The sequence below is a fragment of the Amorphotheca resinae genome, assembly GCF_003019875.1.
Source record: "Amorphotheca resinae ATCC 22711 unplaced genomic scaffold M430scaffold_8, whole genome shotgun sequence".
Taxonomy (NCBI): Eukaryota; Fungi; Ascomycota; class Leotiomycetes; order Helotiales; family Amorphothecaceae; genus Amorphotheca; species Amorphotheca resinae.
The window spans coordinates 1542672-1566922 of NW_020194478.1; the positions used below are offsets into that span (position 1 = coordinate 1542672).

A 24251-nucleotide genomic window follows, 5' to 3' on the forward strand; every position below is an offset into this window, starting at 1 on the left:
GTCCCATTTTGTGGTTATTGTTTCTCGTTAGAACATCCATCTACTGCCATCTCCCATGCAACATGACTGAACTAAATATTCAGCAATTAGCTATTCAGGCAACTGAGAAAATCGATACTGGTCACGAGTGCGCATGTCGAGAGATTGAACAAAAGTCTAAACGCCGGACGCAGCCAGACATACCCTGAATAGGCTCAGGCGGCTAGGAAGCAACGTAGTATACCGAAGGCCTGTGATGGTACGACGAACAAACCGCTGCTGACAAGAACGAATAGAAGACTCATCAATTCGTTGGCTAATGGCTCTATAAGGCCATTTTGGAATATATAGGTGAGGACTGCGTCAACAATCTCCCGATCCTTCGGGCCGTGATGTTTGAAAACGTTCTCAAAGAAGCCACAACTATCGAGGTAAACTGATATTTTGATTAAGTTCCTTTGGAAATTCTGGAATTTATACTAACTTGACAGTTATATCAGTAAGTAATCCTCACTCAACATCATGGAGTATCTCTTACCCAACTGCTTAGGCCAGTGGCAGCTTAGTCATCTGCTGTATGTCGAGGGTCGTACCTTAGGGACCATAGGATATGGTACGTGGTTTAGTAGTGGTTTCCAATGACAATTGGTATAACATAGAAATTGGTAATTCGAGCCCACGAGGGAGAGGAATTTAGGAAATATCACGTGATGCTAATCCTACCTTGTCAAAACCGACATTGTCGTCGAAGCCAGCGCTGATGCGATGTGCAACAAAACCCCTCAGTGTCATGTGACGCTAATCTCACTGGCATCAAGACCAACGTCCAGCACTCTCATGACAAGCGCCGATGCGACGTGCAACAAAAAGCACCAGTCATCGTCACATGACTTCCAACTTCGATGTACAAGATTTTCCGATGAGCTGTAATGCATAGTTATTGAGATAGATTGCTCCAGATATCTTCTCTTATTGAGCTCGAACCTGCTCAGGGAAACGGCATTCATGTGTTGTGCGAGTCACATGGACAAGTGGTACGAAGTCGGCACTTACGAATCCTCGACAAAAGAGCAGAATAACAGCAGAGAAAAGTGGTCCTATAAGTAGGCGTTGCAGAAGTGTCTCAATATTGCTCTTCTGTTTGTGCGTTATAACCCCGAGCCTTGTCCCAGGGGAGACTAATTGGTTGATAAGTACCTATTTATCGGCGATGGGCAAAATACAAGTTGCAGACATAGCAGCTCGGTTATGTTGGATACAGTACTAGGTTGATCGAAGAAGCCAGTGGATGGGCATAGAGATAACTTCTCCGAGGCAAGTCAAGTCTCCTGACATGGCCGACGTGACCAGCCAAGATCAATGCGGGGCAAACGCATAATGGCATCCATCCACCCAATAGCGCAAACCCTTTAACACATCAGATGCTCGTCTAAACCACCAGAAGACGCACGGAATGCTGCGCGCTGCCTTTTGCCAGCGTAGAGGGGTCTAAAGAACCATTTCGCATGTGACCATGTCTCAGCTATCCCAGGGGGAAATACCTTAGGCTTTGGGGGGGGGGGGGGGGGGGAAAAGACCTATCTAGCCCTTTTCTCGCTCTCGCAAGGCGTTGAGGTGGAAGAGGGTGTTAACGAGCGCTGGCTCGATCTTGTATACATCCATACGCATGTTGTAGGAGGTGTGTTTTGAGCATGTTTTCATTGGTTCCTTTGCCAGTCTGGCGAGGATCTGATAACTTCATGCATGTCAGACAGAGAGCATGAAATAAGCATGCAGCGTGTTGTACATACGAGGTCGAGCACGGAAACGGCCCTCAAGGCCTTATCCGTATGCTCGCTCCGTCGAGTCCCTAGGGACTACTTCTAAGGTACTTTGTGCTATAGCCTATAGTGCAGAAAGAAGATGCAGAACTAGAAGCAGACCCGCATTGTGTGATGGATGATTCTGACACTTGTGCAGGGACTTTGTACGTAACTTGCAACGCCAAGAACCCGGTCTTGAAGGTTCTGCCATATTGATGTTCTTCATGCTTCTATCGCTTTGGGCCATGATGGAGCTATCCTCAGCCAACTGTATAGCCAACTCCATGGCAGGATGAAACTCGGACGATCTTTGTAAACAGATGAGGTTTGACCGTCCAGATCCGGAATCGGCAAGAAAAGGGCCCCTCGGGCTCTGAGCGGGACGGGGCGCGCGCCTGTCCCCATCTGGCTTAGCACGATATGCTATGACCTCTTCCACCCAAAGGTTCCAAGGCTCTAAGGCTCCAAGGCCCCAACAAAACCCCGCGCTATAATCCGCACAAAACACTCACTCGCTCGCCGCTGATTGGCTGTTGGGCCAGAAAAGCGGCACGGTAGATCTCGGGTCAGATAACATACAAAGGGCACTTGCCCACCTCTTCACAATTCTTTCAACGAACAACATCAGTCACTCAAGAACCTCACACAAGTCATATCGAAAAACGACATCAGTACCAGTACCAAAATATCCTTTCTCCAAAAACCAAGAAAATCAGTCATCATGAAGGGCGAATGTGGATGCTCCGGTTCCTCCAGCTGTAAGTACCGACCCCGCTCTCGCCACCCCTCTCTCTCACTCTCTCGACTTCATCTTATCTATTCCCCCCCAAAAGGCTCCAACCAAAGCTGACAGTGAACGACAACAGGCAACTGCGGCACTAGCTGCTCCTGCTCCAGCTGCGGCAAATAAATCTCCAACACGGCCATCATGACAAAGCTCCCGTCCGCTCTTTGGTTCTTGTCGACCTCGCTGTGCATGGATACTTAGGTCTTTTTGGGTTTGCTGCGCATAGGGACGCGATTGTGGAGGTCGGGTTGGGATGGGGGATGGTATTATGGGGAGGAAGGGGGGGCATATCTCGTTGGTTTTCGGGGGCACGGCTTGGGGGAACAATCATTCGTGCCATAGGTAGTGGCGTAGAAATCCAATGTGGAATTCATGCCCAATCCCAGCCCCACAGACATGTAATGCTATGTGACATGCTTGGCCTACTACTGTATTGAGGCCCTATCGGCCCCCTTACGGCAGAACGTCTTTTAGTGACTGAGTAGATCGAAATCCGTCTCGATAATGCCCGCCGTAAACCCCCGATTCCATATAAAAGCTTCGAGACTCTTCCCACTTGGCGCATCGTACAGAAGTAGTAGATCAGGCTCCCTACCCTATGCCACAAAACAACCGCCACGTCTCGGAGACAGATTCCACTACCATATGCAGTTCTATGCTTCCTTCGTACCTAATCAAATCAACTGAGCTCATGGACCACACTACTATCGTTATCACAGCCGGAATTCAAACCCCTTAGAAGGGCCAAGGCCAAGACCATCGTTGCGAGGGGCCTCTTGAGGAAGGAGATCAACTTCTTCTCCCTTCACCACATTGCCTCGTCTTTAGAACCGTAGACTTGATTGGACTCTTCAAGAAGCTCGAAACTCAAAAATAGGGGCAACGTCACAACTCCAGCTTTCTTATCTATCTCTACTTGTCCTCGCAAATCAACTTCGATAAGCCATCTACCTAAGGTACTCATTCACATGAGCCATATTTTGTTATATCAGCCATTATTTACATTACCGCTACCGTTACGTATTGGGAGCCCCACGAGTTGTGGGACATCCCTTTCGAGATGCCGTAGTGTAAAAAGATGGTTGCTTCACGCATCCCACATGGTGTCTTGGGGGCTCCTCCCATTTGCCTACCTAGTGATAGCCCCCGTGGGAGCGTGGGAGGTGTCGGGCAGCTGACATGTAATGTTGGCGCTGTTGTCCATCCACCCCATTTCCGGGTCTGGACTCTCATTTGACAGTAACGGGTGATCGACGTTGAAGTGGTGTGGAGGCATGCGTGTCATATGGTTGCCCCTCTTCTTCTTCTTCACGACTCCCCTCTTTGTCTCCACGGGTATAAGTATCACCCTTCTCTTCCCTCTCTTCCAACTTCTACCAGCCTACACTCGAAATCGAAAGCTTCTTCGAACACAAAACCAAAACAACACCACAACCAAATTATCAGACCCTCAAAAGTCAACACTAGTCAAAATGGGAGACTGCTCTTGCTCAAGCTGCGCTTCATCCACCCACTCCTGCACCAAGGGATGCTCCTGCTGCTCCGTAAGCCAATCTTTTCTCTCTATACCCTTCAAGACCAATAACTAATCCGCATCATGTAGCACTAAATGTCAACCATCATCTCTTCGAAACCCGCTTGTCGATTGCCATTTGATATCGTCCACGGAGACTGATGCGGGAATTAGAAGTCTTGGAATGGTTGGTGCGGATTGAGGGAGGAGAGGGAGAGGAGGTGTTGATTATTGGGAGGGGAGATTAGATGGCTTGATTGTCTCGTTTTTGGGAGCTTGGTTGGGAGGAGTGCGACTGGGTGGTAGCTAGCTAGCATGGGGTGTTAGCTTGAAGGAATGTGTTACAAGATGAGAAAGAAGTGCCACCTACTTTATGTGATATGACTTGTGACATGTGATTTTCATTGAGATGGTAGATTCGAATACCTAGTATAGTTGAAGCCATAGTTGAAGGACAATTGACTTCGCCTTGGAGACCCCAAAAGCCTTCAGATGCTCGCAAGTCAAAAAGAAAGTTTGATTGTACTACCTTGTATTCTATTCCTTTGATTCCTCCCGAGAGCGCCACGCTGAATCCTAAACCAAATACAACGACAAAGCAGCCACGCCTTTACCCCTCTACTAGTACAAGCCTTTCTGCTCGCTGCTCGCTTCGCTCCCAATTCCAGCCTTTAATATCCTGCTGGAGCAAAGGACCTATGATATCTTCCCACCAGTTCCTTCACCAAGCAACCTCGCAATCAAAACGTAAGTAAATATCAACATCCCCGAGACCAGTAGCTTATTCTGTCTGAGCCATCCCCTGCCCTCCTGTCCTACCGCTCGACCGCCTTCCACCACTGCCCCGGCAATAGGCTGGCTCCCACTAGGTCTTCGCAGTGCCATTCCAGGTGCGCAGGTATTGCCAGTGTTCCCAGACCCAGACTCAACCATGGGATTACCCGTCATGGGGTCAATCTTATTTTCCTTCATCCATTTCCAATTCTCCTTGTCCAATTCGGGCCACTCGCTTCTGAATTTTGCGCCTCCGTCACCAGCTTTGACATTGCCCTTCTGCAAGCCCTTCCCCGATTCGGTCCAGGAACCGCCGCCAGTACTGTTCCACCAGCGTGTACGTCCGGCTGCCCATTTCCTCTCGGCTTCTGTGGCGCCTACTGACCCAGTAGTCATCTCTTCACTGGTCATGAAACTCAAGAGGCCTATCAAGATGGTAGACACCTCCCAGGCGGGATTGAAACTCTTTGGGTGGAAGTCAGAGATCGACAGACATAACCGCGTAGAGGGTTGGAAACGACCAGATGGAGTGTGCATTCGAATCGCGGGAGGAGCAAAAGGGTAGTCGGGAGGGAAGATGAGCGTGCCCCAATATTGTCCGTTATGGTAAGGTGTCGAGGGCGGGCCCGTCAGGATATAATGCCATCTATTTCCTCCATCAGCAAACTAGTTCAAATTGGTCAGAGCAGGGGAGAAAGAGAGGGAGAAACGTACTCCAGGATATTGGATTCGGATGGGTGGGCGACGATGTATGGAGGGGGGTTTTCGGAGATCGACTTGTATTCGCGAGTTAACTGCATACGTGAGCATCTTTGGCAGTGCATGAAGAAGGGAGGGATAATTTACCCGCTTGTTGGCAGCTCGACTGGCCATGGTCGAGGCTGAGAAGGGAGACTGGAGGATGGTGTCGTGGTCCGAGTAACGAGTGTGGATGGAATGTCTATCGATAATGTCGAGAGAGGGTGACTCGAAAGGAAATGCGATAGATTGTCGTGGTGTCGTAGTGCTATCGATGGATTGGTTCGCAGTTGTCGTGTGCTCTGCCGGTTCGTCGGAAGGCTGAGCTTACGTAAGCGCATATTCCCGGCCACATGCGGAAGAAGCTTCGAGTTCGCAGATGCGCAGTCAAGTTGAAGATGGCTTCACCGAGTGATGCTGGAGACAGTGTGAGTTGCTCTCTATTGTACACGATGAAAGGAATCCTTTTGCGAAATCAAATTGCTAATTGTGGTCCATAGCTCTTCGAGAGTCTCACCAAGGTTGATCCCAAAAAAGCTGAGGCTCAAGCAAAAGAGCTGGAGGAAAGACTCCTTGCTCAGAATGTCAAGGCACAGAACAGGCTGCGAGAGTTGGTATGGTTATCCCTGCGAGGAAGAGGCCTAGAATGCTGACATGTAGCAGATTGGCAGCAATTCAACGCTGCCAGTTACTATCAACAAAGTACTGCTCGTAGGCGGAGGCCATACTAGACGTTCATTTCTAGACCCAATCTTCAATCCTCTTCTCAGTGTGAACCGAGACCGTCCTTACACACTCGGTGAAGCTCTGCACGAAGTTGGGTCCGTTGCTACGAAGCTCGAACGGTTTGGTAAATTCCTGAATATACGCCCCGGCTCGCGAGGTATAGACTAACGAGCCGCAGGAATCTTCAAGGAACCTATATCAACCTTCATTGACCGTCCCTCTCAAACCGATCCATCCACCACAGTAACAGACATTGACGTATATATACGGGCGCAGGAACGTGGTCGCTTCTCGGCAAAGACAGGTACAGACATTGGGAACGCTGAAGGGTCTGCATATGGAGAAGTGCAATTGCGGAATATCTTTGGGGGCGCAGAGTCCCTGAACTTGAACGCATCAGCAGGCACGAGAACAAGATCTTCCTATCAAGCTATATTCGATACACCTGTCCTCTCTGATCCGGAAAAACGAATAACCATCGATGCCTTGGCAAGCAGCACACACAAACCATGGGCGAGTCATGAAGAAGGTTTAACCGGAGGGGGCTTGAAGTATAGTTGGGCGACTAAATCAGGCATGAGACACCAACTGGCCTATACAGGCGTCTGGAGACAGATCACCGGTCTGGGTGAAAAGGCCAGCCCAACTGTGCGAAATGATGCAGGCGATTCAGTAAAGAGCAGCATTACGCATACGTGGCTAGCGGACCGACTGAACCATCCTCTCCTCCCCAGCCGAGGTTACTTGATCAAAACGGTGTCAGAGATAGCAGGATGGGGCCCTCTCAAAGGCGACGTTGGATTCTTGAAGTCTGAAATAGTCACCACAGGCGCGTTACCAATTCCCATCCCCGGTATCAAAGGAGACAGCGGCGTCTCCCTGACCGCCGGTTTACGTTCCGGGTTCCTATTACCCTTGCCAGTCGGGTTTGGAGGAGCGAGCCAACCAAGCAGGATCAATGACCGATTCATTCTGGGGGGTCCTACGGATGTGCGTGGCTTCAAGATGGGTGGTTTGGGACCTCATGATGGCTCAGACTCAGTCGGCGGCGATGTCTACGCTGCAGGCTCTGCAAACCTCCTTGTTCCCTTCCCTCGTGTAGGAAAGGACGCACCACTCCGTCTTCAACTCTTTGCCAACGCGGGGAGATTACTTCCCCTCAAGGACTCGAAGGGGAAAGGAAAGGCCGAGGCTGGCAAGAGCGTGCAGAAAGACTTCTATTCTACTGTTTCTCAATTAGGGGATGGACTCCCGAGCACTGCGGTGGGTGTGGGCGTCGTGTATGCGCATCCTGTCGCTAGGTTCGAGTTGAATTTCAGTTTGCCGCTTGTAATGAGGAGGGGAGAGGAGGGGAGGAAGGGTTTGCAGTTTGGAGTTGGAATTAACTTCCTGTAGAGGAAAAGGGGTCGAGGCGAGGGGGGAAAAGTTGGAGGGAGTCAGGTGTATATATGTACATTTTGTAGTAAGAATAGACGCATCGCGACACGATCAGTGCAAGGTGGAAGGACGCCTTTGAACTTTGAAGCTCTGAATAATTGCAATGATGAGTGATCAGATGATTTGAAGCTTTGAATGATAGCAATGATGAGTGATCAGATTATTCTTCTTTTGCCAAGAGCCAAGAAAATCCTCATTACCGATCGAGAGGGGATACTTGCAAAGCAGCCAATAATTGGCAACAGAAGCAAGGAAGATAGGGAAATAGGGAAAATAGAGGAGGGGGTGACGACTCCTCCTCCTCCTCCCGGGGGATGTTTCCATGAACGCAAGACCTCGGAGATCAGGACCCCATATTATTCGCTCACTCAATAATAGAGATCAGCGTCTGTCAAAGCTCTCGAAGGATCTCGGGCTGTTATCAAAAATGGAGCCGGCAGGAATAGTTCCAAGTGCATTCTGGAAGCTTTGAGGGAAAAATAGCCGCGGAGCCGAAACGCTGCGTGGGTCTCGTGTAGATACCGTGAGATACCTAAGGGGAGATAGCCGCCGCCGCGAGGTCTTTTCGTAATACAGTGATCAGACGGGAAAGGGATAGGAGGCCGATGCGGGGTATTGAGAGGGGGAAAGAAGGTTAAAAAATTCGAAAAAATGAAAAAAAGTGACAAAAGAAGAAGAATCGAACGTTGGATCGAACGATTGTATGACCTGCGCAGGGATCGAACCTGCAATCTCTTGATTCGTAGTCAAGCGCCTTGCCATTGGGCCAGCAGGCCGTGTTGTTTGATGCAGGGATTTGCCTATCCAACAATATATGGTACGTTAGACCCCGCGTGGCGTTTGCCACAGCCCCTACCTAAGGTATCATTTGAATAGGGCTTTACGACCTACGGAGTATTCCGTTTACAACTATTAGTATTGACTACTACCTTACATCGACTCCGCATGGGTTGCAACCTTGATACGGTAGGACTCTAGAAGGCGCTCTTGTCGGGGTTCGATGCATCTGGCACTCGCAGGCATACGGCAATATCCGTGACGTAATTGCAGCCACAAACACAGAGGGCAGACCAGCCCCCTGGTTCTCGCTCGACACACATTTATTATCACTCTTTATTATTCAAGAGCCCAACCACCACGAACCATTGCTGCAGAAGAGCTCAATCATGATACGATACGATGCAGCCGCAACGGTACTGAGGACACGCGGGTATTGGTCAGCGGTGGCTAATTAATGAGCAGCTTAGAACCTTAGGTCCCCCCTTCCGGAGAAGCCGCCCCTCGAAGCCGCCAAGAAGGTCGTCTCGACCTTCTTTTCCCCAGACCAGAAGGGATCGGCCGGCTTTCACACCGTGTATGTGCCACAGACAACGCCTCGACGCCTCTAGGGCAGCGCCGCTCGCTTTTGCGGGGAATCCGCTACTCGACTACCGCGGTGTCTCAGGCCATGACCATGGCTGCGACTCCTGTGAGGATGGATGATCCCTCGCACTAAACGACGCGATGTTGTAAAATCCACAACTAATGGATAAACTTCCTCGCGTTGATTTGCTGGCCGCCATCCAATGCTCTTCTCGTGGACACGACGGTGTCAGACCTAGCGCCCGAAGGAGCTTAACTGCCCGCGATACCAGCCAGCACGTACGCCGGAGCCCCAATCGATAACTCCAGGCTGCCAGAATCGACTTTCACGATTGAGGAAGGTCAGAGGCTGGAGACCCCGACCGAGCGGAGTCGTGTGTGCGGAAGGACCGAGGAGCCTTCCCTGCAGAGTCCAGACAGCTCAGGTGCGTGCCAAGCAAATCCCTTTGAGCCTTGGCCATCACGCTCCCAATTGCTATTATTACCTGCTCGTCCCCGTCGCGATCTGCCCTCCCAATATCATTCCTTTCCCCTCCTCACCTTGGGACTTTTGCGATATACAGTACGCTGTGCGGACGTCTGTCTGTCTTCCTCGTTGGCGGGAAATTGGGTTCGCAGACCGCCCCCACGCGTTCTTCTCTGACTTGTGAGAACCGGACATCATGTCATACGAGAACGGGGGAGACCCCGAGAAGAATCTGAAGGGTGCGGTAATCAGCCCTGAAACGGGCTCCAGTCCTGAGCAAGCAGATTGGGGCGTGGGAGCTGCACCCAAGGAGCCATGGACGAGGCGTTTCATTGACAGCTTCAAACGCGACCCGAACGCGATGGTCTCCAAGGGCGCTCAGGTATCGATCGCCAAAGGAGAGTTTGACCATAGGGCTGCGGCAGAGGCGACAGCCAACTCGGGTCTTGCTCATACGCTCAAGGGGCGACATCTGCAGATGATTGCCATCGGTGGCTCAATCGGTGAGTTTCCTCCCATATCCCCAGAATTGTCCCAAATATCAAAAGTTGGCATCCTAACAGCTCTCCCAGGTACTGGTCTCTTCGTCACTTCGGGTGCCGCGCTCTCCACTGGTGGTCCGGCCTCTCTGGTCATCGCCTTCTGCATTATTGGTATTCTCATGTTCTGTACAGTGCAGGCTCTGGGCGAGCTGGCTGTCCTCTTCCCGGTTGCTGGCTCTTTTTCGGCCTATTCCACTCGTTTCATCGATCCCGCATGGGGTTTCGCTATGGGTTGGAAGTAAGTCCACCTTGAAGAGAAAAGAAGCAAGGAAAAACAGTACTGACTGGCTCTCAACAGTTACGCCATGCAGTGGCTAGTTGTCTTACCACTCGAAATCGTTGCCGCATCCATCACTTTGCAGTTTTGGCCTGGAGCCCAAGATACCAATGCCGCAGCTTGGGTGACCATCTTCTTGGTCGTCATTATCTGTATCAATTTCTTCGGTGTTCGAGGATACGGAGAAGCTGAATTTGTCTTTGCTATCATCAAGGTTATTGCCGTCATTGGGTTCATTATTCTGGGCATTATTCTTAATTGCGGTGGTGGTCCAAGAGGCGGTTACATTGGTGGTCGTTACTGGTACCCCAACCGTGTTGCCCCTGATTATGCCGGCTACACAGAAGATCACCAACCACCTGGAAGTATCCATTCTGGCGCCTTCCACTCGGGATTTAAAGGTCTTTGCAGTGTGTTTGTGACAGCGGCGTTTTCATTCGCTGGAACAGAGCTGGTCGGCCTCGCTGCTGCCGAAGCTGATAACCCACGCAAGACTCTTCCTTCGGCCATTAAGCAGGTCTTCTGGCGTATATGCCTCTTCTACATTGTCGCCCTGACGATTGTCAGCCTGTTGGTCCCTTATGGCGATGCGAGACTTCTCGGCCAAAGCTCTGAAGATGCCAAGGCATCTCCTTTCGTTATTGCTATCAACAACGCCGGGATTCACGTCCTGCCCTCGATCTTCAACGTTGTTATCCTGATTGCCGTCTTGTCCGTTGGGAACTCCTCGATTTATGGCTCTTCACGTACCCTAGCTGCCTTGGCTGAGCAGGGCCAGGCCCCTAGATTCCTCGCCTACATCGATCGCCAAGGCCGACCTCTCTTCTCTATCATCGTCGCGTCAGTGCTCGGTCTCCTCTGCTACGTCGTTGCTGGCGGCCAAGACACCGCCAACACAGCCCTGAACTGGCTCTATTCGCTGTCCGGTCTCTCTTCTATCTTCACATGGGCTTCCATCTGCCTAGCCCACATCCGATACCGTAGGGCCTGGAAGAAGCAAGGCCACAGCCTCGACGAACTCGCGTTCCGCTCCCAAGCAGGCGTCATCGGTTCCTGGATAGGCCTTATCCTTAACATTCTCGTGCTCGCCGCGCAATTCTGGACGTCCGCCTGGCCCATCGGCTATGGTGACGAGACCCCAGACGACCGAGCGCAGACTTTCTTCTTAAATTACTTGGCTGCACCAGTAGTTATCGCATTCTACGTCCCATATAAGCTATACTTCAAGACACCCTTCATGCGCTCGATGGATATGGATCTCGATACGGGACGCAGGGACCCAGACACGCAGGCAATTATTGAGGAGGATCGCTTGGAGAAGATGAGAATGTCGCGCTGGAAACGGATCTATAAAATATTCTGTTAGACAGCTGGCGGTCTCGAGAGGAGATGAATAAAAAGAGATCTCCGGATGTATGTACGTGGCAAATGAAATGAAGCGTTTTATGTATAATTATTCGCACTTCATGTCTGGAGTTGGCCGGAAACTGCATATAAATGGTTAATGAAGGAAATGCATCTTGTATAATCATTCATACTTCACATCTGAAATAGGCTAGGAATTTGGCAATGTGTGATCATTTTGTGCGAGCCATCCGCGAGCTCAGGTCGTTAAACGCGTAAACGTGACTAATGATCTACTAGGGTATAGGAAATCCTCTCGTCCTGACATAGAATCAACTCCAGTCTAATCTCTGGTATACGCAAATTGATCCGCTCACATGTGGCGTTTCCATCAGAACTCCAGCCCAGAGTAAATGGGTACGCGAGAGAAAAGGGGGGGTTTAGCCATGCTAAGCGAGATCTGTGGTGGGCCGCTGAAGGAACGTCCTCTTCTCCCCTCCTGAAATTGGAGAGATAGTTTCTGGAAATCGGAAATCTCTCTCTCTCTCTCTACCACAATCATCACATCACCAGCCCTTATTCATAGCAATCTGGAATTTATACGCCTATCACGCAATTAGACACGTGCTTCCAAACACTCAGGTCCCAAGGAGACGACGACTTACCCATGTACTAAACTCATCCTTCTGACCCTCCCAATTCGTAATCAGCAATTGAACCGCAGAAAAGGCCGTGAAGAAACATTCGCTCATCCTCTTATCGATCTCCTGCGAGTCCAGCTCATAAAAGGCATTCGCCAGCTCGTCAGTGATATCGGGGATCTTCTTCAACAGATCCAGGACCTCGTCGAGACATGAGACGATTCCGGGGTCTTCATCGGATTTGGCCTTGAGCTCTGGAGGTAAGGAGGGGTGGGGGAGGTAGGGCAGGGTTTTGAAGCGCCGCTTGATGACCGCGGCGTACATCAGGGCAACGAGGCGGATTCTCTTGAGTGAGGATTCGAGACGGGGTCGGATCTTCTCAGGATCGGCCGAGGGGATATGGTGTTGAGAAGCAAACATCTCATCCACGGCATCCTGAGCCGAGATGCCAGCCCCTTCTTCATCTGCACTCCCCGCCGCCTCATCATCCTCGTCCTCATTATCGCTGCTTTCTTCTTCGCCCCACTCTTGTAACTCCTCTAGAGCATCTTTGACGAGATCGCGGTACTCCTCTGCTTTCTTGATGCATAATCCGCCCACCCCCATCGTTTTTAGTTCCATGATTTTGTCACATGCTTCCCATACTGTGCCCGTGGCCGCTAAACTGCCTTTCCCTTCTGCAAGAGACCCGTTCTTCTGCTCCTCGTTCAGGACCTTCCCATCGAGCGGGATGGCCGTTATCAAGGCCCCGAGTTCCGTAAATAGCTTCTTTGCGCGCCACTGTAGCTCCTCGCTCATAGCCTTGGTGTATTTCACGGCATTGCAAATCTCGATCGAAGACGCGAGGCCGGGCAGAGGTCCGGAGATGAGTTCGCGCAGAACCGTGGTGATCGCCGTTGCAGTGAAGGGCTTGTTGATTATGAGAAGCGAGAGCTTCGTCGAGTGCGCTTTGATCAGACTTGCTGTGTCGTGGGCGAGATCCAGGGCGTTGACATTGCTGTCTTTCTCGACGCCTTTCGCGTCTGTCGAAGATGCGGTGGTTTGTAGCTGCGTTATAAGCGTAGATATAGTCGTGACTGTAGACTTCAAAGTAGCCAGATCTTTCTCTGCCTTGCTCGTCGAGTCCGCCATTTTGTTGCGGTTGGCGTTTTTCTATGAAGTCGTCGACCCTCGTCGTGGGGGAAAATTCTTGAAGCCTTGTGCGGAGCCTGCCCCGCACCTTACGAGCGAGGCGACGACAGCCTACATCTATAGTCAACAATGGAAGTCAAACAACATCCCGACAACGACCTCACAGAATAGATCACCAGCGCAGGGCGCAACTATATCCTCACCATGGCTCCCGGGCATCGAAGAACAAAGTCATCTGGCCCTGCCCCACCTGCTCGAACACTGATCATCGACAATGGCGCATACACAATGAAAGCCGGTTTCTCATCGCCAGCCTCCACATCCGCGCCCAGCGTGATACCGAACTGCATGGCGCGCGACCGCGAACGCAACGTCTATATAGGCTCGCAGCTCTCCAAATGCAAGGACTTCGGGGAGATTGTGTTCCGGCGCCCCGTCGAGAAGGGATACTTGGTGAACTGGGAGGCGGAGAAGGAGATCTGGGATCACGAATTCTTCGAGGGCAAAGCGCCGCTGAGATGCGATCCCAGAGAGACGGGGCTGATTCTCACTGAGGCGCCGAATGCTCTTCCCCAGTTGCAGACCAATTGCGATCAGATGGTCTTTGAGGAGTTTGGCTTTGCTAGTTATTTGCGGTGTCCAGGTATGTGTCTTCCTCTTCCTGGCTTGATTTGGAAGAGATGGGGGAACCATGCTGACGGTGAAGGGTACAGCTCCTGTGTTAAATGCATATAACGATATCCAAGCCATGTTCAAAGCGCCCCCACGGGATCCAACGAAACCTCTCCTCCCTGCTGAAATCATTCTCTTAATCGACTCGGGCTACTCGCACACGACCATCACGCCTCTTATCCAAGGCCGGCCGCTCCAATCGGCAATCCGGCGTCTCGACGTGGGTGGCAAACTTCTCACGAATCATTTAACGCGGCTTCTTTCTCTAAGGCAATACGATATGCGCAACGACACCTATCTCGTGAACGAAATCAAAGAAGCATGTTGTTATGTCTCGAAGGATTTTAAGGCAGATATGGAGGCAACGTGGAAGGGACCAAAGGGCGATAGGAGGGAGATCTATGAGACGGCCGGAGGCATAGCGAAAGACTACATATTGCCGGATTTTCACAAACGTACGAAAGGAGAGATGCGAGATCATGACCCTGGTCTCGCCGGGAAGCTCAAGCAGCTCCAGTCGGGAAAAGCACCTGAGGCTGCAGAAGACATCCTCACATTGCGGAATGAAAGGTTTACGGTTCCGGAATTGCTCTTCAACCCTTCTGATATTGGGATGCGGCAATCAGGTATCGCGGAGCTGGTTATGGACAGTTTGAGCGCATTGCCGTTCGGACTCTGGCCGGGCTTTCTAGCGAATATCATTGTGGTTGGGGGAAATGCGAATATTGATGGCTTCCTCTGGCGATTGCAGGTTGAAATCCAAGCCTTGGCGCCGACGGAATGTATCGTACGGGTTGTGAGGCCTGCAGATCCGGTGGTCAGCACGTGGAACGGGGGCGCTGAGTTAGCCAAGGATGTGGATTTGTTGAGTTCAATGAGCGTCACGAAACAAGAGTATGACGAGTATGGGGCGGCCTGGGTCGCGAGGAAGTTCGGAGGAGATCCAAATTGGAAGTGGTGATAACTGATACCCAGCTGTCAAATCATGACACACGAACCTTGGTTTGGAGGCATTCTCTTTTGCATTTGGCATTCTATTCTCCCGGTACGAGATACATACTTTTTGCTTCCTGCTGCAAGAGATATGCTCGAAATGCTCCCGCTCTTCAACCACGAGGCGCCGGATATGAAGAACATTATACTGAAGGATGAAGGGTCTCTACATACGTGTCTTCGTTTTTAGGAACTCTTGCAGGCAGCAAGACAATTCCGCCGAGCCGATGACGCTCCCCTGTTCCAACAGGGGGAATATGAGCGGCAAAAGCAGTCATGTTTTTCGGGAACTCGCTTTAAGCCGCACCGGCAGGGTTGCTAAAGACTGCGCGGACGATATCGGCGGGGAGGGCGACGAGACCATTAAGGATATTGTGCATACCCGAGTCGTCTGCTGCAACTTGAGATGATCGAGCTGCGTAGGAGCAGCGAAGAGCGAGGCGTCAAGGGGCGGGTCGACTATCGTGTCAACAGCGTGGGTGCCGTGTCTCATGAGGGGCACTAAAAGCAGAGGCCAGCTGATGGTCTTGATGTTGAACATCTAATGTGGAATGTTATTGAGAGAAGACTATCTAAGACAGACGGAGAAGTTGGTTGGTTCTTGTTCTGGTGAAGATAGAGGGAGACGTGAGATGCGGGATGAATGATTCTAGAGAATGGGAAAGGGACGAGTATTAATACATGAAAGACTTGTCCCATTGGGGAAACTGGAGCCTATTTGACCTTTTCTCATCTAGTATCTCCCGTCCAGATACGAAATTGGGCGAGGGGAAATACTAGTCGCAGAAAAATGTCAAGAATTCCGTCCCAAGTCCCCATCATCTACACCCGTCCATGACGATAGTGGCCATGATACTACGCGCTCACTTCATTCTGAACTCTATATCCATCATGATTTGGATTCTGCAACAGGTATCACAGCCTGTGCAGCCGCAGGTACGGCAAGTGTACAAAAAAAGGGGGGGGTCTCCGGGTTTTAATCTAGGTTAAGGTAGAGATAGACAAGAAAGTAAAGCATCGTGTCAATATTCTGATCTCGTCGGCTTTACTACCATGCCATGTCCTCTATCCATATACTGTAACCTCAATGAGCAAATCAACCTCCGACGACTCATGGCTACTTACCTTACTTCAACGAGGCTCGTATTACTATCGTTGCTATTCCTGAGACGGATCAAGTCATTAGATCTCAGCATTCATGGAAATCCCAATTTTTGGTGGTCTGTTACTAGGCGACCGCCATTGGACGAGGGTTCTAAGCTATTCGAGAGCTTGTGATATGTCGAAGACGATATCGATTGGAAAGAAATGGAGAAGGTATCGGACAGCGACAGTGCGGATGAGAAGGCGGCGAAGCTTAACATGCTCCTAGATCTCCATGAGTTTACTCAGCAAAACCGGGATGCTGTGGACAAAGCTCATACGAGAATGATGTATACAGTAACGGCATAAAAGTTAGAAAGATAGCAGCGTGAGTGAAGAAAGCGGCAATGATTCATGTGCGTTGAGTTGAGGCTTGGGGCACAACTACCAGAGGTGAGGATTCGGGCACATAACAAAAGGCAAAATGACAATAAACTCTGTAAGAGAGTGTTAATGCTAGAAGACGGCGTCTAAACCACAACATGTCAACTCTTGTTCTGACCCAAATAAGATTCACAAAAAGCAAAAAATAATAAACATACAACAGTAGGTATTCGCTGGTGGTCACCCACCCAACTACTAATCTACCGATCTGAGGCTTGTGTATGGCAGAGCGGACGGGATGCCCAATTCTCCTCAGTCTGTGGTCGTATGTAACAGTAATCTTCTCATCCTATCTTATAATGATTGATTGAGAAATGGATGTCCCCTCGAGCATTCGACGTACGAAGTACTAACTGCGTGCACGCTTGTCAAGGAGCTAGCTACAACATTTTAAATGCCATTCCAGTTTCGAGAATCCGACTCTGAAGACCAGGCGCTATCTACTTAGGAGTCAAAGCCACCTCGCTCGAGGTCGATGCGCAATTTCCTGTAGTGGAGAGACAGTTGGGAGGCAGTAGTGCGTTGCTCAGAGCTTTTGATAGCAGTCTTACTTTGTTGATTAACATGCTAATAGTAGCAGATCGATAATCAAAGTGTGGGAAGTTTCTCGGATCCTGAATTCAAATTTTGAAGTCTCAGGTTTATCCTGGAGACCTGAGGCTGAAGCATATCGAGAATACAGAGATAGCCCACTCTCCTCAGTCTGTGGTCGTATGTGATAGACAATTGGTTATTGAGGATATACATGCTGTAGTATATATAGGTGTACCTAGCACAGACAGTATTTTCGACTCTGATTGGCTCGGTTTTATTTAACCGAACAACCATGCTCTCCCCTTTAACCTTTAACCTTCAACATCTGAACTCTTTCCACTCCTTTTCTGCTCTTTAAGCGCCCCAGGACTTTGCGCAAGATCAAGATATAATTGCTCTACTGTCTACCCCGTTCTCGTTTTTATCAGGCCCATTGGATGTACCACTCATAGAGTACAGCTACCGTCAGTCAGACCAGGTTCCAAGGAAAATCCATGCGGCCCTCTCTCGTTTACCCCGCCGCGGCGGCATTGTCTGGCAGTATGCAGGACTACTACACCAGCTGGTGAAGATCGTCGCCATGCGAAGCGTTTTACTCATGGAGTAATCCAATTCCCGGACTTCTCAGATGCACGGCAAACATCGAATATGAGGGGAAGTGCAACGTGGTATTGGCACCTGACTCTCGACATGTATAGTCGAGAACCTTAAGATGTTGGCCCTCTTAATACCATCTGACCCCCCATCTCGGGATGATCCGCGAGAGTCCAATCTCGGGTTCCTGAATTCACAGCTATGAGGTCGTTTGGCTCTAAATCTCTGAGTGTGCTTGCTCTGGCAGCCCAGGTGACCGGTCTGGGAGTGGAGAAGAGGGGTTTCGATGTTTTCCAGTATGTCGACCCCTTCATTGGGACGAGCAATGGGGGTAAACATCCATGGCTTCACAGTTTGGAGGACCGACTAACGAGATATGTTCATAGGTCACGTGTTTCCCGGAGCAACCCTGCCATTTGGTGAGTACACAGACGCGGCGGAAGCCAGGAGATAAGATCTCAATTACTGAGACCCTTGCGGTAATCCCTTGGGTGGGATATCTCAGGGCTACGCTTTCAATTGCTGGAGCGGAGGTCAATGACTGAGACTTGGGGTTTCCCTAAGGGCCCTTCGAACCGTCCTTTTACCGAAGGTGTTCCAGTAATTGATATATTACATCCAACTTCCGCGGTATATCCTAAATCTCTTCTCATACTGACATTGAACAAGGGATGGCCAAGGCGGTCGCGGACATTGATGATCCAAACGAGAAGCAAGGAGGATTCGCATCCGGCGACAGTGATATTACAGGCTTCTCGCACATGCATGACTCGGGAACTGGAGGTGTACGTACCATTTCAGCCAGATGAAGTGCTATCCCTGACTTTATTGCCAGTCACCATCACTGGGAAACTTCCCCTTCTTCCCTCAGAGCGGATGCCCTGAAGATTTAGTGGACAATTGCTTCTTTACCAAAACCGATCGAGCGTCTAAAAGGATCAATGGCACTGCTGAAGCTCACCCCGGCTATTTTGCAGTGAGCTTGAATACTTCCATCCATACAGAAATGACGGTATCGAACCATACTGCTCTATATCGACTTACGTTCTCCAAAAATGCAACCACCGCGCAGAACACGCCCCTTCCTAGCAGTCCTCTAATTCTGTTCGACCTGACAGATCTTCCGGACTCTCGTATCAATGGGAGTATTGCAGTTGATGAAAAGACCGGCCGTATCACAGGAAATGGGACATTCAGTCCCTCTTTCGGTCTTGGCACCTATGATCTTCACTTCTGTGCAGACTTCTCTGGGGCAGCGATCAGGGACACTGGTGTCTTTATGAATAATCGCGCTGGTAGTCAACCTAAATCCTTGAGAGCTGTTCAGAATGGGAATTCCCCACCGACTCCGGCCGGGGCATGGACCCAGTTCAAGGAGCCCGCCAACGACCAACTTTTGGTACGTGTTGGAGTCTCGTTTATCAGTGTTGAGAAGGCTTGCAACAATGCACAGACGGAAATCCCAGAGTTTGACTTCGATAAAGTCTTGCAATCGGCGGAAGATGCGTGGAGAGATAAGCTTTCGGTCCTTGAAATTGATGCCACGGGGGTTAGCGAAGAGTTGCAGACAATCTTTTGGTCAGGTGTCTACAGGGCTATGATCTCACCCCAGGATTACACTGGCGAGAACCCTCTTTGGGAAAGTGACGAGCCGTATTATGATTCTTATTATTGCATCTGGGACTCTGCCCGGAGTATCCATCCGCTCTTGACTTTGCTCGATCCGCATAGTCAGACGCTGATGGTGCGAAGTCTGATTGATATTTATCGACATGAGGGTTTGTCTTCTCCGACGCAGTTTTGCCAGAGGGAAGTAGTGCTGATAAACCTTAGGCAAACTTCCAGATTGCCGCATGTCTCTGTGTAAGGGATATACCCAGGGTGGATCGAACGCAGATATAGTACTTGCGGACGCGTATCTCAAGAACATTACAGAGGGAGTTGACTGGGAGACCGGGTACGAAGCCGTCGTCTCTGATGCTGAAGGTAAGCCTCTGAACATTTCACCTCAATACTCCTGCTGATCATGTCTTTCAGACGAGCCTGTAGACTGGGCAGTTGAAGGCCGTGGCGGGCTGGCAAGTTGGAAGAGCCTTGGCTACATCCCCACCGATGACTTTGACCCTTCTGGTGGAGGTGGTCTGTTCACCCGGTCCATCTCTCGCACTGTTGAATACGCCTACAACGATTTCTGCATCGCCGAGATGGCCAAGGGACTAGGGAAGACCGCTGATGCTGAGAAGTATCTCGCCCGCTCCAACAACTGGAAGAACATGTACAAGGCCGATCAGAAATCCTACGTAAACGGTAGTAACGCCTACCCGGACTCGACCGTCGACAGCGGCTTTGTTGGTTTCCTCCAACCCCGCTACCTCAATGGCACCTTCGGATATCAGGATCCCAGCTTGTAAGCCCCCCTATCCCTCCACCTCCCACCCCAAACGGGCACCCACTTACCTTCCCCACCCAGCTGCTCCCCCCTCCTTTCCTTCACCTCCTGCTACCTAAACCCGGACGGGCACGAAACCTACGAAGGCAGTTCCTGGCTCTACACCTTCTTCGTCCCCCAAGACATGTCCAGCCTAATCACCACCCTCGGCGGCCCCACCTCCTTCGTCTCTCGCCTCACCTACCTGCACACCTCGGGCCTTCTCTACATCGGCGACGAGCAAGCCTTCCTCCCCGTCTTCCAATTCCACTACGCCGGCCGCCCCGCCCTCTCCGCCCTCACCTCACACTCCTACATCCCCTCCCAATTCAACACTTCCGTCTCCGGCCTCGCCGGAAACGACGATTCGGGCGCTATGGGCTCTTTCATCGCGCTGTCTATGCTCGGTCTCTGGCCTGTCCCGGGACAGGATGTATATCTAATCACCCCCCCGTATTTCCCGAGTATCAGCCTCACCAATAGACAGACGGGCAAGACGGCCACGGTTCGCAATGTGGGTTTTGATGCGGGGTATGAGAATCTGTATATTCAGAGCGCGACGTTGAATGGGAAACCGTGGACTAAGAATTGGCTTGATCATAGCTTCTGGCTTGAGGGGGGTACTTTGGAGCTTGTGTTGGGAAAGAATGAGAGTTTGTGGGGAACGACGGATGGGGATTTACCGCCTAGTTCGTCGGGAGGGTGGTGAGTTCGGTGTAAGTCACCATGGATTGATTGATTGGTTTAAGCTATCATCGTCGGCTTTTTTTCAATTAATATTAATATGGATTAATATCAATAATATATACAAGCCCCGGCATTTATCCATCCTTCCTTCAGACTAAATACGAAGTAGGTATGATACATCAAGTCTCTTGAATCTCCCCGAACGAAAGTGGATATCTCATATCAAGACCAACGAACGACAAGAGCAGACAGAGTAAGTGAGTAGATATAAGACAGAAAGGATTAATTAATTCCTTTCTCAACCGAGCATGCAAACCCCGAACCCTGAATCCATCCATACATCCATTCATAGGCACGTAGGTAGACATAATCAATACACCACCGTGGCCGTATGCGACCCTCCACTCGCACTCAACGTGAGCGTCCCCGGCTCCGCCTCCTTCGAATTCTGCACCCCCGCATCCTGGCCATCGATCTGGACCTGTGATGGCGCGCCGGAGCCAGTATTATTAGTAGGCAAGACCAAAGTACCAGCGGTGCCATCCGGGACATTCCACGAGACGTGGTAGCCGGAGGCGTCGAGGGACCAGGAGGCTTGGAAGAGACCCAGGGGCGTGGTGAAGCCGGCTTCGGCGTGTGACAGGTCTGCGAATTGGGGCGCGAGGACCCAGGACGTGCCGGTGGGCGCGGTGAGTTGCAGACCGACGATCTGCGAGGTGAGGGCGTCGACGGGGCCCGTGGACCAGCCGTGCGCGTGAGATGTGTAGGACGGGTCGTTGTCGTAGCCTTCGGTGGAGCGGTAGCCGAAGGTGCCGTCGGAGAGGTAGCCTTCGATACAGGTGCTGGCTGTGCCGGAGGGGTTGTTCAGGTACCAGCCCCAGGAGGTGCGGATCAGGTCGAGAGCGCGCGTGGGTTGGCGCGCCGCGAGGTGTCCTTTGATCTCGAAGGATTGCGTGAAGCCGATGATGTTGTTGGGGAGTTCGGGGGCGACGGCTCCGATGGGGCACCAGTTTGTGGTTAGCTGTTTGCTGATGGATGAGATGTAGGAGGGGTCGGCGACGCCAAAGGCGAGTGCCATGCTGTTGCCATCTTGGGGATGGATGCTACCGTCTACGTCGCTATCCTTATATGCTCTGGATCCTATTAGTGTAGGCCTGGGGTAAGGTTCTAGAATAATTACCCGACTGAGGGGTCCCAGTTGTTACTTGCACTGTTCACAGCCGCCTTCAGCGTTGCTGCCTTTGCTAGCAAGCTGTCAGAGTAGCTAGCATCATTCATCCAAGTGGCCAGGCTGCTCCCAGTCGTGAGCACTTTGTACAGCAGCATATTTGCTTCGGTATTGTGACCGCCTTGAGCAATGCGTCCCCAATCGTTTGTCCCAGTCACATCAAGCATACCAGTATGGTCGATCTTGTTAGTGATGAATGCCATGGCAGACTGATACTTAGCCCAATTTGCTGAGAGGAAAGATTTGTCCCCGCTGTAGAGAAAATAGTCATAGGTCCCGATCATGGTTGCCATATGATAGGTATCCGAGCCGTAAATATTGAGACTTGGGCCGGCGAAAGGAAGCTCGCCCGTGCTTAGCTACTGGGAGGTTAACATGTAGCTAAAAATGTCATGGGAACACCTACTTGGCCGTTGTACAGCACTTGGATTGTATTCCTGACCCCATCCGCATCACCAGTGCTCACAAGAATACTAGGAACAGCAATCCCTAAATCACCAGCCCAGACTGTCCTGTCGCGCTTACTGCCGTCCACGTAAATAGTGGCACCATTGGTTCCCAAATTAAGGTTCTGGTTATTCTCCCACCCGCTGCCAAGGAGTTCACGGCCCGTGCTGGGCGGAATAGCATTGGTTTGCAGCGTGTAAGCCCCGGAATACCAAATTTGATTCAGCAAGTCGTCACTAGAGTAGAAATACCCCTGGTATGCCTGCAGATTGGACCATGTGGGCTGGTAGGAGATTTCCGTGGTGATGTCCAGAAGGTCAATGTCGAGGAAGCCATTGTTTGTAGATCCTTGGGATGACACACTGGCAATGAACAAGGTCAGGTACCTGAAACCTCCGCGAAGACGATCAATTGGCATCGTATAGTTTCCCTCCAGCGTTCTGTTGATGCTAGCATACACCGCACCGTCTGTGTGGAAGTTCCCATTTGAAGAATCAGAGTTCGGCCCGGTGAAGTTCCTGGCTTCGCTGAAGGCTAGGCCCAGCGTTCCCTCCCCGAAAGCACGATACGTGAGAGTCACGGTACCGCCCACCTCCTGGCCAAAGTCGAAGATAAGCATAGACCCATTGCCTCTTAGACTGGCTGATCCCCGGTAATCATTGAGGTCATTCGTTTGCTGATCAAGGATACTGACGGGAGAGACCGTACGCGAGTTGGGAGAATAGATGTACTTGTCCCAAGGGCCGGAAAACGAGGCCTGTTGTGGCCCTGAACACGCTATTCCTCGCCAACAGGACGTTGCGGCTACAGTCTGTGTCAAGAGTGCACCGCAGGCGGCTATACAAGCAACAAAAAACATGATCGTCGATACTACGCAGTAGTGGTCAGCATGGACAAAGGAGGTTTATTTGATTTTGTAATTCTAAGTAACGAGGCCTCTGCCTCTTGAACGTGTTGGAGCCACACCGTCTCAGGAGGGCAACATACCAACGAAGTCAGGATAGAATAGCGTTACAACTGCCTGGTCATCCTGAGATGAGAGAACTGCGGCGTATAGGACCTGGCAGTAAGGAGAGAGACGCAGGGCTCGTAGTCCAGGACATCTTGGGCCGACCTCGGTATATATACCGAGGACATTGAGTGTATATCCACAGTGTGTCTATCCATTGGGTGCGCAGATAGTATGGGGCGCTATTGAGAAGAGACACACCTTACTTATCAGATGACTTTGTATCGTCCCGGTACATTGCCTATGCCCCTTGACTCAGGTACAATCCCGGTCAATTCCCCGCGCGAGATATTCGCGGGGTCCCGACGGCCAGGGTAAAGGAACAGCCACGAGCCCGGGCAAGGACAAGGACCAGGATGCACCAGACATGGGACGAAAAGATCATGAGATGCCTTATTCTGCCAGCGGCGACCATGTGCATGATAGAGATCGGTGGTGTACAGGTACTTCCACCAATGTGATTCCGGGATTATTAGGTCTCTTGTTGACGGGGTGTGTATCAAAAGAAGGGAAAATAAGCAGAGAACCCGATTAGTAAAGCAATAAAGAAGCAGTCCCAGATATAGACACTGAAGTGATTTCCAAATAGAATATAAGAGAATCAAGAGAACCA

General features: G+C 50.9%; 8 protein-coding genes across 8 annotated transcripts; 5 read left to right on the forward strand and 3 right to left on the reverse strand.

Moving 5' to 3' along the window:
• Positions 1-2290: 2290 nt before the first annotated feature.
• On the forward strand, positions 2291-2924 carry M430DRAFT_259228 (hypothetical protein). The gene is made up of 3 exons (XM_024865316.1): positions 2291-2614; positions 2719-2810; positions 2845-2924. The coding sequence occupies exons 1-3, from the start codon at positions 2503-2505 to the stop codon at positions 2908-2910; spliced, it is 270 nt and encodes an 89-aa protein (XP_024719883.1). The 5' UTR covers positions 2291-2502; the 3' UTR covers positions 2911-2924.
• Positions 2925-4777: 1853 nt separating this feature from the next.
• Positions 4778-5679, reverse strand: M430DRAFT_104062 (hypothetical protein; the record flags this gene model as incomplete). Its single annotated transcript, XM_024860901.1, has 2 exons — positions 4778-5501; positions 5570-5679. 2 exons carry the CDS (start codon positions 5677-5679, stop codon positions 4778-4780), a joined length of 834 nt encoding a protein of 277 aa, XP_024719884.1.
• Positions 5680-5991: 312 nt separating this feature from the next.
• On the forward strand, positions 5992-7714 carry M430DRAFT_20585 (hypothetical protein; the record flags this gene model as incomplete). The annotated part of the gene is made up of 4 exons (XM_024864328.1): positions 5992-6021; positions 6094-6207; positions 6257-6443; positions 6498-7714. 4 exons carry the CDS (start codon positions 5992-5994, stop codon positions 7712-7714), a joined length of 1548 nt encoding a protein of 515 aa, XP_024719885.1.
• A 1675-nt stretch (positions 7715-9389) lies between these two features.
• On the forward strand, positions 9390-11769 carry M430DRAFT_67869 (hypothetical protein; the record flags this gene model as incomplete). The annotated part of the gene is made up of 3 exons (XM_024869314.1): positions 9390-10087; positions 10157-10364; positions 10425-11769. Exons 1-3 carry the CDS (start codon positions 9781-9783, stop codon positions 11767-11769), a joined length of 1860 nt encoding a protein of 619 aa, XP_024719886.1. The 5' UTR covers positions 9390-9780.
• A 199-nt stretch (positions 11770-11968) lies between these two features.
• Positions 11969-13532, reverse strand: M430DRAFT_35979 (hypothetical protein). Its single transcript, XM_024866844.1, has 2 exons — positions 12413-13532; positions 11969-12352 (listed from the first exon to the last, which is right to left on the reverse strand). The coding sequence occupies exons 1-2, from the start codon at positions 13517-13519 to the stop codon at positions 12314-12316; spliced, it is 1146 nt and encodes a 381-aa protein (XP_024719887.1). The 5' UTR covers positions 13520-13532; the 3' UTR covers positions 11969-12313.
• A 140-nt stretch (positions 13533-13672) lies between these two features.
• M430DRAFT_124161 (hypothetical protein) lies at positions 13673-15588 on the forward strand. Its single transcript, XM_024861902.1, has 2 exons — positions 13673-14162; positions 14233-15588. Exons 1-2 carry the CDS (start codon positions 13724-13726, stop codon positions 15150-15152), a joined length of 1359 nt encoding a protein of 452 aa, XP_024719888.1. The 5' UTR covers positions 13673-13723; the 3' UTR covers positions 15153-15588.
• Positions 15589-17983: 2395 nt separating this feature from the next.
• On the forward strand, positions 17984-20992 carry M430DRAFT_142881 (glycoside hydrolase family 92 protein). Its single transcript, XM_024862787.1, has 7 exons — positions 17984-18170; positions 18226-18258; positions 18509-18624; positions 18675-19617; positions 19673-19825; positions 19877-20246; positions 20310-20992. The coding sequence occupies exons 1-7, from the start codon at positions 18041-18043 to the stop codon at positions 20974-20976; spliced, it is 2412 nt and encodes an 803-aa protein (XP_024719889.1). The 5' UTR covers positions 17984-18040; the 3' UTR covers positions 20977-20992.
• Positions 20993-21324: 332 nt separating this feature from the next.
• M430DRAFT_20590 (glycoside hydrolase family 78 protein) lies at positions 21325-23488 on the reverse strand (the record flags this gene model as incomplete). The annotated part of the gene is made up of 3 exons (XM_024864329.1): positions 21325-22087; positions 22135-22541; positions 22589-23488. The coding sequence occupies 3 exons, from the start codon at positions 23486-23488 to the stop codon at positions 21325-21327; spliced, it is 2070 nt and encodes a 689-aa protein (XP_024719890.1).
• Between the last annotated feature and the right edge of the window lie 763 nt (positions 23489-24251).